Source organism: Solanum stenotomum, unplaced genomic scaffold (assembly GCF_019186545.1).
Source record: "Solanum stenotomum isolate F172 unplaced genomic scaffold, ASM1918654v1 scaffold6190, whole genome shotgun sequence".
NCBI classification, from domain to species: Eukaryota; Viridiplantae; Streptophyta; class Magnoliopsida; order Solanales; family Solanaceae; genus Solanum; species Solanum stenotomum.
Window position 1 is genome coordinate 49,092 of NW_026036084.1, and position 19,080 is coordinate 68,171.

At 28.9% G+C, this 19,080-nt stretch overlaps 1 protein-coding gene across 1 annotated transcript; it reads right to left on the reverse strand.

Annotated features, from left to right (window-relative positions):
* Positions 1-8,093: 8,093 nt before the first annotated feature.
* Positions 8,094-9,148, reverse strand: LOC125852850 (RING-H2 finger protein ATL78-like). Its single transcript, XM_049532530.1, has one exon. The coding sequence runs from the start codon at positions 9,098-9,100 to the stop codon at positions 8,408-8,410; it is 693 nt and encodes a 230-aa protein (XP_049388487.1). The 5' UTR covers positions 9,101-9,148; the 3' UTR covers positions 8,094-8,407.
* Between the last annotated feature and the right edge of the window lie 9,932 nt (positions 9,149-19,080).

The following is a 19,080-nucleotide window of genomic DNA, read 5'->3' on the forward strand; positions in this document are numbered from 1 at the left end:
TACTTGCTCCACTTTCAGAATAAGCGGTGTTTTAGGAATTGATTTTCTTTTGTTTCAAAATTACTCCTTTTTACGTAGCCAAAAATCATCTATTTGATTTTCTTAGGAATTAGTAAAAGCACATTCTTATTTTTTTAAGAATGTGTCGTTTTCTTAGGGGTGTGTTCATCAAGCTAAAAATTACTTATTTTGAAATGAAATGAAGAGAATATATCATTTTGACATAAATACTCTTTGAATATTTGCATATACTTGTTTGGACATGAGTATTACTCTTACCGTTTAAATTTAGGTAGCTTCAATGTACGGGGGTTAAACTTTAAATTAAAATGTGGAAGTACATATAGATATTAAATTTAAGTATCTGAAATTTGAATAGGACACTAAAATACTGGTTTGAAGGCAAATTTCAAGTGAAATATCAGGTTTTATTCACAAATATTTAACTCTCTTCTAAATTTAAGTCGGTAATAACCAAACACAACTTCTTAACTTTCACAAACTTTAAAAAAAGAGATAAAATTCATGCCGTATTCGATAGTTGCATTAAAGTTTAACTAATTCAAATTCATGTCGTATAGGACCTTATTCAGAGACGAGGGGGCTGATGCTCTCTATCAAACATCTTTTCATACTTAGGATTCGAATTCGAAATCTCTGGATGCTCATCTCCTTCGATGGTCACAAACCTTTTTCTCAATTTTAACTTTGAATTCTCTTTTTTTCCAACTTTAACAAAAGAATGTTGTCCAAATGCCTCCACAATTAATTCGACACAAAATATTCTGGAAGATGCGTGAATCATATAATAATATATTTATGTCTTGGTAGGGTTGATGTGGAAAGCTTGCAATTTTATTTTTTATTTTTAATTAAAAAAAGGCCATTATTTAATCAAAGTAAACAAAAGGTTTGATTTAATACTACTAATTAAAGATAATATAGCTGTACATGATAGACCCTTTCTCCTTGCTCTTTAAAGACTTGGTCCAGTCATAATAAACCAACTCATATAAAATTAGACGCATGTCACGGGTTCAAATTTGATGTACGAGGAATCCAACACCTAAAATGAATCGATAGAGATCTCCAACGAAGCAACGTTGATTTTCTAACAGCTAACTGAAACGCCAACAAACTCTAGCAACGATTTCCACCCCCCACNACACACACACACACACACACACACCCAACACACACTTTAGTAATTACAATAAAAAAAGTAGGGGTAAACTTGAGTGTATCAAGTTGGCAAAATTAGTGGGTAACCAATCTTTTCAGACATGGTCAGCACACATTTTGATTATTCTCTTTAATAGAAGATTAAAGCTAAATAAATCCATTTACTGACTTTTCCATGTGCTTTATTTGTTAATTAAAGATGAACATTTGAACTTTTCAACATTACCATATAAATATAGTACAGTAAATAAGTGTTTGGGACCATTACTTTTCTATATATTATACACTAAATTAATGTATATTATATCAATTTTGTTGATTTGTCTTATCAATGAACATAATTGAACCCAACAATAGCATGTTGGAAACACTTCATCTTTTAAGCAAGCCCAACAATGTTGCCTTTATTCACCGTAACAAAAATAACTTTTAGCGTTAATAATGTCACTAATAAACATGTATATTAACAAAAAATGTTAAAGTCGATCTTTACTGGTATTAGTTAGTTGTCATTAGATTCAATGTCGTTATAAGCTTAGGGACATTTACAAAGAGTGATAATTTTTCCTAAAAATACATATTTACCGGAAATTAAGATATTTCCGTTAATTAATTACTGCTAAAGATTATATTTTTTTTTATAATGATTATTTTATCTATTTATTGTTTCTTCTTTTAGTAACCAAGTTATTAGAGATCACAAAATGAAGCATTATTTAGTTATTAAGGCACCAAATTTGCGAATTCAATTGAATTTATTAAGTTAAATACGAAATTGATTTCTCATATGGTTACTCAACTAACATTTTAATAAAATTAGCTTTTAGCGGCAATAAATATACATATTAACAAAGAGTGCTACAATCTTTATCAACATAAGTTAATTGACATTGAATTCAATGTCATTATAGGCTTTAGAGACATATACAATTATCGCTAAAAGTACATATTTAAAGAAAATTAAATTGTTATCGTTAATTAATTACAGCTAAAAATGTACTATATTTATCCTTGAGCACTATGGTGGAAAACGTAGTAGACACTTCTATATGTATAATGGACATAAAAGTATATGACTTAGAAACTAATTTTACCATATGAGTATTTGTAAAGAAAGCAATTTAATTATCCTCATATATTACCTTTGTTTCGTAACTTTGAAGAGTAGAGAATCATTGTTTTTTCTTCTTTTGATTGAAGCAAAATACAAACACATGAAACATTTCTCTTTCTTTGTTTTATATATACTTTTATTTTCCTTAATGATAAGTTCATTTTTTAAGTAACTGTTAGCAAGTATATTACTGCCACAGAGAGGCGGATTTAGGAGGAGGCGAGGGCGTTCATGAGAATTTGCTCGACAAAAAACTTACGTAATCCTCCGTAGGAAGTTGGAGGAGCAGTACATATAGTATCACCATTTTAGAATCTATTTTGGACATTTAGGGGCCAATTTACTGGACTTGGACAGTTTTCTCAATTTTTCGGTTGTGTTAGCCCATGAATATTTTGGTGATATGGCTTTTGGACAATTTTTTTTTTTGAGAAACCATTACAGAACCTTGCGTAGGGAACCCTCCGTAGGAAGTTGGGGAGCCATACATACAGTCTCACCATTTTTAGAGTCCATTTTAGACATTTAGGGACCAATTTACATGAATTAAGCAATTTTCTCAAAATTTTTTATGTGTTAGCCTATGAATATTTTGGTGATATGGCTTCCAGTAGATTTCTTTGTGAAACCTTTACGAAACCCTCCGCAGAGAGTTGGGGGACCAATCCGTACAATCTTATCATTTTCAGAATCCATTTTAGACATTTAGGAATTACATTAAAGATAAAACAAATCCAGCTTGATCTTGTTGTGTAAATGCTTTTGTAATCAACCGTACAGATTCTAATCTTATTAATTATGCAAAATAATAAGACAAATCGTTTAGATTAAAAAATAGATAATAGGTTCGCTTCTTTATCCTTCTTCACTTAAATTATATATTAAATCTACACATCACATGTTGCGCTTTTACCATTAGACCAAACCCTGGAAGGCACACAAATTAATTGGAACTAATGAAGACTTAATATTTTTAACTAACCCAAATTTTACTATACACAACCATCTTTTAAATTAGAAAATATTGGTGCAAAGCAAGTGTCGTCAAACATTCAACACATTCAACACTTAATTATTATTACATAAACCTTAGTCTTAACAATGTGGAATGCACCATAAATTTAATGTCATGGTTCAGTATAATATTGCAAAGATGGACAAATTCAGACAGTTTTTTTAACTCCTTATATTTATGTATAATGTACTAATTATTCTTAGACCGTCTTTATAGACACTTCCATTTTAAAATGGGTGCAAAAGCGGAGTTAAAATTTTAATTTGATGAGATTAGAATTTTAAAGTAATGAATTCAAGTGTTAATAATTAAATTCTATATTTAATAATATTTCCAACACAACTGAAAAAAAAGCATTGGACTCGATGGAATCCACGCAGCCAAACTTCTACCTCCGCCGCCGTTGTTCATGTGTATGTGTCGTGAAGTATAGCACTTAAAAGGACGAAAGTCGTATAGTGGATGGACAACATGTGAATATTCTTGTATTATTCTTTGTTAGTTTCGAGAAAAAGAGGAGGCTAGGTTAATCGAAAAATGATTATCGATTTAAGAAGTAAAAAGGGGTGGATGAGTACTCCATAACTAAACATTTTTTTATTTTCTTTTGTGTTGTATGTGCAAGACACTATCAATATCATGCTATACTAATTTATCCTATAGCCTTCGATCCAATATTGCTAGTGTACTAATTGCCCTAGTACCTATATAGATGCAAAAACATATATACTATAATTGCATAAAACAAAAATTACCTTTTGACACAAGTTACTATATTACACCATATATTATTGATAAGACATTTGTGCATGCCTATTCAGCTGCCATTTCATATACTTAAGCATGGTGATTATATAATTTGGTTGAATTAATCAAAGCCACTCTATTTGGATTCAGTTTTGATTGTGTCTTTTTCCTTTACCGTAGAGTCGCAGGTAGGGGTGTACATGATCAGGTTGGTTCGAATTTTTCAAATATCAAACCAAATTATTTGTGTAAAATTTTTAAATTTATAAACCAAACTAAATTAATAAAATTCAGATTTTTTCGGGTTTTTCAACCTCGGGTTGGTTCGGGTTTTTCAAATACCAAACCAAACTATTGTGTTGAATTTTTAAATTTATAAATCAAACCAAACTAATAAACCTCAGATTTTTTCGGTAAAATTTGCATACAAACATATAATTAACTTGTGCTCCAAATATTTCTTTAGTCCAACCAAAATACAATTATCTAAGGTATTTCTTAAAAAAAATAACACAAAATATGAGATGAGTACTGATGACATAAAAATATTCAATAAAAAATAATAATGAAATCATCATATAAAATAAATATTGCAAAGTCATAATGAAAATGATCATAATTTTAAAGTACTAAATCATGCTAAAATAAGTTTAATAAGTATTAGTTACATTACTAAATATTTAAGGAAAATTAAAATTAAATTGTGTATTTTAATTGTCTAAACCAATGTAAAAACTAAAGAACAAATATTCAATATTATTGTCATTCTTAGTGTTGAATTGATTTTCTTTTTGCATTAGTATTAATTTGATTTTGATTTAAGTTTTATTATAATTATCAACATCTATGAACTATAATCTTTATTGGACCATTCCGAATTCTAAGTTTTAAACTTGAAATAATATATTAAAAGATAAAAACTATGAAATAGTATAAGAAGTATTTAAAAATTATATAAAAGTAAATATTTTTATGTATAAAATAAAATTTTAAAATTACATATATAATGTCGGGTTGGTTTGGTCTCGGGTTGGTTTTTTTTAGTTAAAACTAAACCAACCCAAATATAGTCAGGCTTTTTTTTTCGGTTTGACTCGGTTTGCGGTTTGATTCGATTTTCGGTTCGATTTTGTACACCCCTAGTCGCAGGTATAAAAGAGAGAAAAATTTAGAAATAACGAACATAATAGATATAATAAAGCTCTATAACTATAGTTTCGGTAGTTGCGCTCCATATCTATAATTTCGTTTGCTATGGAGACTGCAGTTTGTATAATTCAACCCGTTTGTATATTTCGCTTGCGAATATACAAATATGGTAAGTATATATATATAAATTCTGTATTTATACATTTAGGAATTTTCAAAACTCTGTTTGTATATCTCACTTGGCAATATACAAACATGGTAATTTATTATGAATTTTTTATAAATCATATACAAATAGCTAGGGTAAGTATATACAAAATTCTGAATTAATACAATCAGAAACCGAATTATACATATTATGGATTTATACAAATTAGGGGAATTATAAAAAAATCAGGCTAATAACAAGAATTAGGGAAATTGTAGCCGCGAATTACAATTTTCTTAAACTGTAGCTATAATACCTAATATAGGCTAAATATTTGTTATTCTACATAATTTTGCCTATAAAAATTACAAAATTTATATTTTAATTTGCTACCAAGCACGTATTTTGATGGCTTAAAAGAACAAGCCAAAAATAAAATAGGATAGTTATGGCCCTAAATAGTTAAGACTAATAAGTTTATAAAACATATACAATGTATATATATTGTATATTTTATACTAATAAGGATATATATGTACTACATATAATATACATTCTTTTAACAATACTAGAGATGAATTACAATATTCAATCCTTTCAAATAGAACTTGGTTGGGAACTGAATATTTGATGGAAAAACAGTCAAACAGTCAGATTCAATTAAAGAATAAAGAAAATGAGTCAAAGTTTCAAGTTATCTATACACAAGATAATGTATATGTTATGTATATTTCGACGAATATAAACTAGTTGGCTAAACTGTATATATCCATATAACTTTTTCAAATAAAAATTAGATTGACCATCTGTTATTCAATTAAAACTAGTAACATTTTCAACGCAAAACATATATATTTGATGTCTTCCTATGATATTAAATTCTAATCTATAATTTCAAAATTCAAAACAACAAGATAGATTATTTCGAAATTCGAAATTAAACTTTAAAAAGCAATCATAAAAAACAACCATTTGGATTTGAATTGCAATTTCTTGAATACAGAATTGAACAATTTTCATATAGGATATGAATTGTCGGACCTATTTCAATCGTATAAGTAGTTTTATAATTAAAAAAAAGTTGAATTCATTAAATTTAAATTATTTATCCATTTATGGTAATCAATACATTTTCACTACGCCCCACTACAAAACTTGCCTTAAAACGTTGAGTTTGAGCAACACATTATGAACACTATTCTTAACTCTAGAAAAAGAGTATTTACTTTCTTCAATAGATATTTAATTACTTTGTTAAATTCTTCCAAATACCTAGTAAATAAAAGATATCATATTTATGAAAAAAATAGTTTATTTTAGATATTATAGTGAGAAGTGAGACAGACCTTTAAATACTTAAAATATAGTAATTATTAGAAAGTGGAATAATTTACCCCAATAGCAGAAACACACGAGTTGACTTTAAAACTTTATTTTTCTCAATTTTAGTTGAAACATGATGAATAATTCCTTAAAAAGAATAAAATTATTTCTCATTAAGAGATAGCCAATTTTGCTCCTTAACACTGGCTAAATCTATCAGTGGACTTGGCTATTTTGCTTTAATAATTGATATAGTGCAATTATATTTCTTCTTTTTTGGTGATTTGTCTACTCACATAACATTAATATAAGAGTAAATTCTTGTCCAGTTAATACCTTAATTTTCCCATTAGTCTTATCAGGGATGGAGCTAGTATCTTGTATGTAAATTCGATTTACTTTGTTTAAATAATATATTTATGTTAATAAGTTCATAAAAAATGTATAAATATTAAATTTAGATTCGGTTTTTATCACTTAAAATTCATAAAATTGAAATTCTAGTTTTGCTTTTGAGTCTTGTCATTTCAACGTTTAAACCAACATGCACTATAATAAAAACACTTTTTAGTGGCAATAAATATATATACACATTAATAAAGAATGTTAAGTGCTAACACGTTTACCGGCACTAGTTAATTGTCATTAGATTCAATGTTGCTATATGCTTTAGGAATATTTACTAAGAGTGCTAATTACCGTAAAAATACATATTTAGTGACAATTAAGCTATTACCGTTAATTAAGTGCCGCTAAAAATCATTTTTGGTGCAGTGATACTACAATTTTAAATTCGTTCTTGGGAATCTTCCAAGATATTCTTTAATTTTTGCAATCTCATTTTAATATAGTATTTAATTTATTTTAACCATCGTTAAGAACTTTCCTTTAGTTAATTTAATTTATTTTATCGTATCATAAAAACTTATTCAATCTTATCATTACTATAATGCAACGCCCCCAACCCGCACACCACACCTACAAAAGGTGTGTTCAGTAGGAAGAAAAATAAGTGGATTTGATTTTATTTATTTTCTTGTGTTTGATACGTAAGTTAAAAATATTACTTTAAAAATAAAAATAAAATAATATATATATATATATATATATATATATATTGGTCTTGAGGTATNATTAGCACGTTTTATAAATGATATATTGAATTTAATGACAATTAACTAATGTCGGCAAAGATTTTAGCGTAATCTTTATTAATATACCGCTAAAGTGGTAGGAGAAAATGAAAATTCCAAAATGGAAAAATAATTGGATTTAGAAATAGCAAGCCCCGTGAGGTTCCAATAATTTGTTCCAAACATTTCTTTATTCTTCATCATGGAATATTTTAAAAGATAATTAAACCCCTACTTGTTAAATTTTATTCTCCTTGATTTTTCTAACAGGAAAAGGCTTTAGTAAAGGAATTTTAATTTATATACAATTTGATGATACAATTTGCCAAACTAACGAACCCCTTAAAAACTTACATGAGCATTGGCCTTTGGCTTTTGCAACCTAGCTAAATTTTTCCTCAAAATAGATTCTAAAAAAAAAACTGAAGAATTTTAACAACTCAGTTGATTGACTATCTGAACTTTCACCTTATTGGTGAGGGTTCGATTCTCCATCTTGTAATCAACTGAATTGATTACTAGAAAGCTACTAATTGACTGTATGTTATAACATATCAATCAATTGAACTCTAGCCACTAAACTAACTATTTTATACCTAATGTTGATGGTTAGATACCACACCTTCACGTTGTAGAGGTTCAATCCTTATAATAATTCCTTGTGCTGCTACTTGAGGGTTTGAAATTGTACTTGTAGTTGTAGTTGAATTAGAACTACCACCATTGACAATTTTTTGACAAGTTTCAATGAGGCAATGTCTACAAGTAGGGCAAGAAGAGTGTGAATTGAGCCATTTATCGATACATCGAACGTGAAACCCATGGTTGCACTTAGGCAAAACCCTAACTTTCTCTCCCGCAATAAATTCCGATAAGCAAATGACACATTCAGAGTCGAGACCTGGATGTTTCAACTCAGTAGTGTATGCTATAATTGGAAACATCTTAAGGGCTTTTTTCTTGATCCCGTTATTTGTCAGCTTCGTCGTTGCTGAAAGGTTTGTAGAGATCGAGGACGAGTCTGACTCTGATACCAAACTAGTGCATCTTAGTGCACATCTTATGATTGAATTCAAGCCAAGTGAACAAATTAAAGCACATAATAGTACTGATAGTACCATCACAACATGTGCATCAAATGTATTGGTGGTGTCCCCTTGTGATATATCTGTTGGTGCCAAGGTGGTGTCATGGTGGTATTGTGGGGTGGCTGGTAGAAGTAGTCTTCTTGAATATTGTAAATTTTTCATGAAATCTTGAATTAATAAAGTGGAAGTTATAGTTGCCATGGATTTATTTTTTTTGGTTGAGTGTGTGTTTTCTTTGAAGTGTTGTGCTTTTGTTTGTTGGGGTTGAATGAATATTGTAATTGGTAGTTGCTTAGGACAAATTTATAGGGCAAGAAGATGTACTTTATGGGCCAATAATGAAAGAATAATTATTATAATTACTAAGTTTATTTTCCTTAATTAAACAATACTTAAAAGACTTTTCAACCCATATTTTTAATTAATTAACTAGCTTTACTTCTATCTAACCACTACAAATACCCACGAATGGTATTTAAAAAAAAAAAGAAATGGTGGAGCCCTCAACGTTATTAATTACTTAGCTGTTGTTTCATTTGCTTTATGTATCCTGCTATTATGTTGTCGTTATTTTCCTTTTAATCCTACATCAATTACATCTTTTTGAGTCAAGGGTCTACTGGAAACAACTTCTCTACCTCACAAATGTACAAATAAGATCACGTATATCCTACCTGCCTCTGACACCACTTGTAGAATTACACTGATATGTCATTGTTGTGTTGGTGGTGGAGCCCTTGTAATGTTTAGGAGTGTTAAGATTCCTATCAAAAGCTACTAAATTATTGTGAATATACCCAAAGTCTTCCTACTTCTCCATTGTTACAATCAGATCCGAAAAATGAGAAATCAATCAAGATGGACCTGAATTGAATCATGACTCTTTGATGTGGTTAAGGCAAAAGATAGCTATCAGAGAATAAATTCAAAGGTAAGGCTGGTTTTTTCTTAGGTCATCGGGTAGGGCTCGTTGGGAAGAAAGATTACGGCGGTCTGTAGAGCACATGTAAGACACAGTCGGGTTGCTCACGCAGTGGAATTGCCCCATCTATCCTCCTGAGGAGGAGTTTGGTTTCTCTCTGCTGATGTATATAGTGTGTCACGTAAGGTAACTTGACTCTTTTCGAAATCCGTGTGATGGTTCGAAAGTCGTTTCAAATATTCTTCGCATCCCCAAAGAGATAGATTGTTGCCATTGTGCCTTGAGCCCTTCTTTTCGATAAGGGGAGACTATTCTTGAAAAGAATAGGTATGTTCAACTAGTTATTTGAACTATTCAATAAGAATAGTGCCAATGTCGATGAAGCAAAGGTGTCTGTTTATGGTATGGAATAGGAAGAGCAAGAATGGAACCGCTATCGCTTTGTCCTATCATCCACGATGAGCTTCTTTCATTCGTCATTTTTATTAGAGAGCAATTCATTCTTATATTTAACTTTTCGGACGTGAATTCAAATTAAGTTGGATAGTGAGGATGCTAGAGATGGCAATGCACAACAGTAGTACATAACATGAGAAAATGGAATGGTATAACTAATTTTTAATATCAATAATTTTTGCCTTGCCAATTTGGATACTCCACTAATATATTTTTGTATATGTTAATGGGCTATCTACTCAAGATGGGCCCAGCCCACATTTAGTGTGGAGTAGTCAGCCACGTGGATATTTGCATTATAATGAGGGGCCCATATCTCTAAAACAAATGCTCTTTTGGGCCCAAGAAGGGAGCACGAAGCTTCCTATTCTCCTCATGACATGGAAAATGCATACTTTTGTATATTAGTAATATTTTATTTTAGAGGAAACAACATAAAGCATACTGTTTATTGGTACTGCTTATACCTCTCTTCCTATGTATTTGTATTTTAGAATATATTATGAGTTTCATAAATTTTATATATCTGTGTATCGAATATCAATTTCATGTATCTGTGTATCTAAAATTAATTTCATCCAGTTTATCTGATAAGAATTTCATTTCGTGTATTCGGCATTAATTTTAGCAGTGTATCTACTATCAAATATCTAGTTTTAGTATGTATGTGCATAAATACATGTATCTAGTATTGGAATATGCGCCAATACATGCATCTGTGTATTTGTGCATAGATATTTGCATCTATACATGTACCAGATATTAAAATATATAGAGATAAATATCACGACCAAGCAGAAAGAGGGGAGAGAGAGGACCTCTAAATTTGTCCGTCAAGTCCTTTAGCCTAGAATAGTCAAAACAAAAGCAGAGTATGGGAGCAAAAATAGGCAAAAGAGCGAGGGCCGGGGGGAGGGGGGGAGGAGGAGGAAGAGGGACGGAAAAAGAGATAGTATATAATGATTTTAAAGTATTAGACAAAATAAATAGACATGGTAGAGATGTTTGTCCAATTAAGTTGTTTTTTCGTTTATTTTAGGTACGCAAATTACATATTTGGCTAATCTGTTAAATAGTGACATTCGCTAGCTAAATATATATAAAAGTTATATATTTTAGGTGTATCATTTAATAATATACAAAAAAGAATATATTGCTATCATTTTGATAGGCGTTTATACGATGCATTTTTTTCCTCTTTCTAATCATAGTATTTTATTCTTATAAATAGCTTTTTGATAAACTATATATCAATAGAGGGGGTGGGGTAAGTATATAATGTGTGTTGAAGTGTGCTCTCTAATGGATTTTAGTTTCAATACTGCGCCTTTTTATTAATTTTAAAAAGCCGACTTTATAGAAAGGCTTAATTAGATAACAATCAACCTATTATTAATAAAGGAGGATATAAAGTTTCACTTTAGGAATATATGAAGCCTTACTTCTATTCTTTATGTTTGCAATGTCCATAGCCTAAAAACTTTAAGCTATGATGGTTCGGATCATAGTGGAGTGGTAAATGATTAGAGATTTTAAATTAACGTTTTGAGAATTAAATTGTTTTTAATAAAAAGTTATTTTTTAAAGTGAAATTTTCATTGTGAATGAAATTTCAAATTAAAGTAGATATCGACATCAAATGATAAACAAAACAAACTACTCATAATATATATATATTCTTCTAAAATTATCCATATATAAATACATAAATTTTTCTACTATTAATTCACAATCATTTCTTTCCAAGCATGAACTCTTATCATTTGTATTTCATACTCATGTGCTACTTCACTTAGACGATGGTTATGATTTTATGATTTATTCGAGAAAAAGTTTCTAAAATAAACAAAACAAGATGAGCTTTAGCGTTTGAAATTTCGATTCAAACATGGAAATCTTGGATAGCTACGAAATATTTGATTTAAATATATTTTTCTTGGTAGTTTCTTTTTTCAGTGAAAGACTTTATTCAAAGCAATTAATAAAGGTTAGATTGGACCAAATACTACTTTTTTTTTATAAAAAAAATGTAATTTTTAAAAAAGTGTGTCCAAACTAAAATCAACATTTATTTAGGATTGAAGGCAGTAACACTACAACAAAAATAATTTTTAGCGGTAATAAATAGACACATTAATAAAGAGTGCTAAAGTCTTTACCGGCGTTAGTTAAGTGCCATTAGATCCAATATTGCTAAAGGCTTTAGGGACATATACAAAAAGTGTTAATTGTAACTAAAAATATATATTTAGCGTCAATTAAACTGTTGTTAATTAATTGCGGCTAAAGATATTTTTTATGTAGGGCAGTAACTTGTAAACAATATCATGGCTACTTTTGCTACTTGTCCTTTTAACTCTTTTTTGCCCTTTTTACAACTTTTATGTGATTTGCATATCAATTATAGATTCCTAGTACATGATCATATCTTTTAGTTAGGCTCCCTAGTCAATTCACTAATCAATCAAGGATTTGACCCATGTAATCAAATATTTGTTTGTTTAATCAGTAATTAAATTCATAGATTAATCCCACANAATTTCGATTCAAACATGGAAATCTTGGATAGCTACGAAGTATCTGATTTAAATATATTTTTCTTGGTAGTTTCTTTTTTCAGTGAAAGGTTTTATTCAAAGCAATTAATAAAGGTTAGATTGGAACAAATACTATTTTTTTTTTAAAAATGTAATTTTTTAAAAAGTGTGTCCAAACTAAAATCAACCTTTATTTGGGATTGAAGGGAGTAATACTACAACAAAAATAATTTTTAGCGGCAATAAATAGACACATTAATAAAGAGTGCTAAAGTCTTTACCGGCGTTAATTAAGTGTCATTAGATCCAATATTGCTAAAGGCTTTAGGGACATATACAAAAAGTGCTAATTGTAACTAAAAATATATATTTAGTGTCAATTAAACTGTTGTTGTTAATTAATTGCGGCTAAAGATATTTTTTATGTAGGGCAGTAACTTGTAAACAATATCATGGCTACTTTTGCTACTTGTCCTTTTAACTCTTTTTTTCCCTTTTTACAACTTTTATGTGATTTGCATATCAATTATAGATTCCTAGTACATGATCATATCTTTTAGTTAGGCTCCCTAGTCAATTCACTAATCAATCAAGGATTTGTCCCATGTAATCAAATATTTGTTTGTTTAATCAGTAATTAAATTCATAGATTAATCCCACATCACTAACTATTTTAGGATTATAATGTTATCAATTTTAATAGGTATAAAATCAATTACTGCCTCTAACTAAGAAGTTTAACAAAATAAAGAAATTTTGAGTTTTGTGGTTTTAAATTAAAGATATGTATAATGTATCAAAATATATATATTTTTAATTTTGTGATCTTGTATATGTCATGTGAAAGTTCATTAGAATTAAGGAATTGCCAAAAAAAAAGAAGAGAGACTTCTCTTTAAGATTTTTTTTTTGTTTATGCAAAAGATTTCATTTGCTACAATGATAAGAAGAATGTGGTCAGAAATCCATAATAGAGTGCGATCACAACAATTGAATGCATAAGAATACTAGATTAACTAGTAAAAAAATTGAAAAATTATCACAAAACCTCCCTTATTTCTTTTCTATTGCAATTGCTGGATTATTATATGATGATTTTTGAACTTTTACTTGTTCAAATAACAATTAAGGTGAAGTAGGGTCAAGAATGACGAATCTCTTTATGATAAACAGACCCATTTTGCAAGTTCATTATTACGGGTCTCACGAATAATCTCATTACCATTCTGAGCAAAATCACGTCCTTCATTACGAGGTTTTACACATGCTTCTAGAGCTACTCAATTAGCTACGACACCTGAGGTAACAAACTAAACAGAAAAACAACACTAATAACTTAAAATGTATGATGTACCTCTTTCTGATTCTTTTATAATACTCCCCTGTTTCATTATATATATATCTTAATTTAATTATACATAACATTTCACAATATAAAGAAAAAATTGAATTTTATATTCTTTGATATTAAGCAGCGGCAACTTAGCATTGAACAAAATGATTATTGAATGGGTTCTATAGTGTACAATCTATCAAATTTAATCAAAATTTCAATACAGACTCCGAACATTAGGAGGAAGCTAATTTTTTAAAAAAGTACTTTTTGGCTCCACTTGAAAATTCTTGTGGTCTAGAAACATTTACTATACTATATTTGGTGGTAATTAAGCACTAATGTTTAATTTATAATAATACCTCCTATTTTAGCAAAAATCAAATGAAACAAAGGACAAAATGAAAGAGCCAATTTTTGTACTGATTCTCAAATTATGTGGCAACAAAATCAAAAATTGTACGAAGAATGTTCAAAATTTATTAATATTCTAATAAAAATTATTGTTTGATTTATATATTTTATATAATTTTCTATGTTTTAAATTTCGACGAATGATGTTCAATTGGCCACTCTTCATTACATGTAGCTACGCTCCTGATGGTACGATCATAATTTCAAAAGTTAACCAAGTTTTTTTTAATTAGAGTTTTCTTTTATTACTTTTAAATATTTTAAGTTATTTATCATTATGATTTATAATGCTTTTTACATAATTTCAAATATATAAATATTATTTCAAAAAACTTAAAATTTCTATGTCTCAATTCAAGTCTAAGTTGAAAAATTTAAATCTCACAATTCTAATTATGTCACATAAAAAACTTTTTTTTTTTTTAGAGAACCTGACTTAGTTTACGTCAAAGTTTAAAAAATTTAGATCTCAAAATTCTTATCGTATTACATAAATTTTGACAAAGTGAATATAGTAAGAAAAAAAAAACACCAAATCCTTGATTGATTCTTTTTGCATTAACATTTAATTTTATATATTTCTAGCTAGTGTGAGTGTGATTCGAGATAAATTGCTAAGATTTGATCAAACATTTTATATGTTTGTAGCTAGTGTTAGTGTGACTTTGATTGAATCTTTTAAAGTTTTTCTGTAAAATATCTTTAGACGCAATATTAACCACTAACAGAACTAATCAATTTTATTTGTATTTGAATAATGAAAAAAACAACAATTTTGTTGAACAATTACTTCTTCATTATTTTTAAAAAATTATTGTGGCATTCAATCCAGTTTATGAATTCCTTGCAAATTTCCTTTTTTTTACATCGATCGGTGTTCGTAGTTTGCATGGGAGCCCTAATTAAATTCAGATTATACATTGCTAAACTCATTTAATTTGGGGATGACGCTCCCAATAAGATTTTCTCTATGCATATCTAGGGCTCGAACCCAAAGAACTCTTGTTAAGGGTGAAGCAATCCCACAATTGCAAATTTCAACTTACATTTGTTTATTTCACTTTCCTTTTTAGTCTATTTAAAAAAGAATATTTATCCTTTCTAGCAATTTGTTAATTTAAAACCGTCTACGTGATAAAGTTTAAGACTATAAAATTAAAAGACATTTTAATACATTCAATATATCTTGGGTTCAAGACCATAAAGTTTCTTTACTTTTTCGTAAATTTTGTGTCAAATTGAAATCAGAAAATAAATTAAAACAAAGAAAATATTTTCACTGATGTACATTTATATCGAATAACTTTGTTCACCAAATCTGTTTTTTTTTTTAATTATTGAAAATGATCTTTGTCCAAACGCTTATGTCAAAAATAATATCCAAACAGATCGAAAAGACTATAGTACCCTTGAGTTACATTAGACGGGATTAAGACAAATCAGCCGCTAAATCTTTTCGTCCATCTATTAATTAAATTATTTATAATATAAATTAACGTGGTAATTAGACTGATTACAACACATAAAATATTTTTGGGAATCAAATTTACGCTTTAATTATTGTTCTTGTTGTTTGTAGCTAAAGCAAGATAATCTTCTTAGATACTTATTCAAATCTTTATTAATCAGAAAATCACTAATTAAAAAGATAAAAGATAATTAGCAAAAGGCTTTAAACGTGTAAAGATGACAAGGATTTTTTTTTTTTTAACAAGATCTATCCTTTTAAACCTATAAAATATATTTTATCCATGCGGCCATATCATATTAGATTTCACTTTTCTCATTTACCCACCTTTTAAGAAATCATAAATAAATTTTTTTTTTTTTTTTATGAATTTATTTTTAATTTTTTTAACATAATCAAAATATTGTTTATTTTAGAGAATAAATAATTTTAAAAGTAAAATAATAATAATAATAATAATAATAATAAAAAAATTTATCTTAATTTTATTAACTAATAAATATTTTGAAATGAATATCTTTATTTATTTTTAGTAATATAAACAACTTGGAACACAAGTTGTACATAAATATCACAAAAGTGGTATGACCTTTTTGTTTAACCATATTAATTTTATGCTTGTGCTCAGTAATTAATTATGCAAGAAACTAATTAAGCTTGGAATATCGTATTGCTTAGTTTTTTTATACGTGGGGTACATATAAAACCTACCCCGACCCTATCTAATTGTGGGATATATATGTCCTAATATTTATGTGATTATAAAAAAAATTCATAAAAAATTTTGAAATGTAGATTTTTATCGTTTACATATATAAAATCCTACACTCTTTTTGAACAGACATATAAGGACACAATATCATATAAATTGAAATGAAAAAAGTGATTATCTTTTGCCTATTATAATTTCGCCCAAATCCATATAAAAGAGTAAGCAAGCTAAAATTTGTGTCAAGCAAGCAATATGACTACCTTACCTAGTTTGGTAAGTGTAGACATGCAAAATTTTATGGAATTAAGTCCAAATTTTGTATGGACTAAGTTCTAAATTCAAGACATATTGACCAAGTCAATATTTTGGGTTAATAAAGCCGGATTAATTATTTAAGTCAAGATTGCATGACTTAAGTCAAATCCAACTACATTGGACTAGGTTGGGCCTCTACAAAACGCCCCACCCACATATTTCAAGCCCAAAGGTCCATTAAGTATATCTTTAGGACAAATTACTTAACTACACTCCTTTACTTACCTTAATATCCATTTATCCCTACTTATTTCAAAATTTTCAAAAATCTCTTATTTTACCTATGTATCCCGCATGTATCCCATTCACAACGCTATGTATCCCGCTATGTGGAATGTATCAAACGCTATGTATCCCGTGCACAACGCTATGCATCCCGCATGTATCCCGTGCACAACGCTATGTATCTCGCTATGTGGAATGTATCAAACCTNTTTCTCATTTACCCACCTTTTAAGAAATCATAAATAAAAAAAAAAAGTATTTTTTTATGAATTTATTTTTGATATTTTTAACATAATCAAAATATTGTTTATTTTAAAGAATAAATAATTTTAAAAGTAAAATAAAATAAATAAATAATAATAATAATAAATTTTATCTTAATTTTATTAACTAATAAATATTTTGAAATGAATATATTTATTTATTTTTAGTAATATAAACAACTTGGAACACAAGTTGTACATATATATCACAAAAGTGGTATGACCTTTTTGTTTTACCATATTAATTTTATGCTCGTGCTCATTAATTAATTATGCAAGAAACTAATTAAGCTTGGAATATCGTATTGCTTAGTTTTTTTATACGTGGGGTACATATAAAACCTACCCCGACCCTATCTAATTGTGGGATATATATGTCCTAATATTTATGTGATTATAAAAAAAAATCATAAAAAATTTCGAAATGTAGATTTTTATCGTTTACATATATAAAATCTTACACTCTTTTTGAACAGACATATAAGGACACAATATCATATAAATTGAAATGAAAAAAGTGATTATCTTTCGTCTATTATAATTTCGCCCAAAACCATATAAAGGAGTAAGCAAGCTAAATTTTGTGTCAAGCAAGCTATATGACTACCTTACCTAGTTTGGTAAGTGTAGACATGCAAAATTTTATGGGATTAAATTTTGTATGGACTAAGTTCTAAATTCAAGACATATTGACCCAAGTCAATATTTTGGATTAATAAAGCTGGATTAATTATTTAAGTCAAGATTGCATGACTTAAGTCAAATCCAACTACATTGGACTAGGTTGGGACTCTACAAAACACCCCACCCACATATTTCAAGCCCAAAGGTCCATTAAGTATATCTTTATCTATGCAACTAGTTCTTTCACTTGCTTCCAAATCCATCCATCCACCTCAAAAGCTTTGAATATCCTACTAGAAATCTTGCTTCTAGCTTTGGGCACCTCTGACATAAACAAAAATAACGTATATACAAGGCTAGTCCTTTCTCTCAAGTGTCTTGATATTGAATCCGCTCTTCTGTTAACATGAACATGAATTAGATTCTATTCGAATTCTTTATTCTTAAGAGAATCCCCCACCCGAACCATTCTTAAGACCACCAAGCTCTGAATTCTACTCTTTCTGCTTTCGAGCTACATCGGGGGCAAAAAAATTTCCCCACTAAGACGTGCATCATTATGCCTATATCATCCTAAAGACGGATGCGACGGAAGAAGTGGCATTTGAAAGTGTTGTTGACTTAACATTTAAATTTCGGCATAACAAAGTTGCACTGTCTTTTCGCACTTAGGTGCACATAAGCCTTTAATAAACAACTTGCCAAGATCGAATTTAGGGACCAGAGCAACAACCATTAAAAGGGATTTATCTGTGGTTGATACTGGTGTTGGTGGGGGTGTTGGTGGTGGTATTGATAGTACTGGTGGTGGTGCTAGTAATGTTGGTGATACTGGTGTTGGTGGTGGTGGTAATGCTGGTTGTATTGATGGTGGTGCTGGTGGTCGTGATATTAAAACTCCCTACACCTTAG

Excerpts from the sequence above, each read along its gene's own strand:
- LOC125852850 (XM_049532530.1), bottom strand. The coding sequence starts at position 9,100 with ATGGCAACTATAACTTCCACTTTATTAATTCAAGATTTCATGAAAAAT.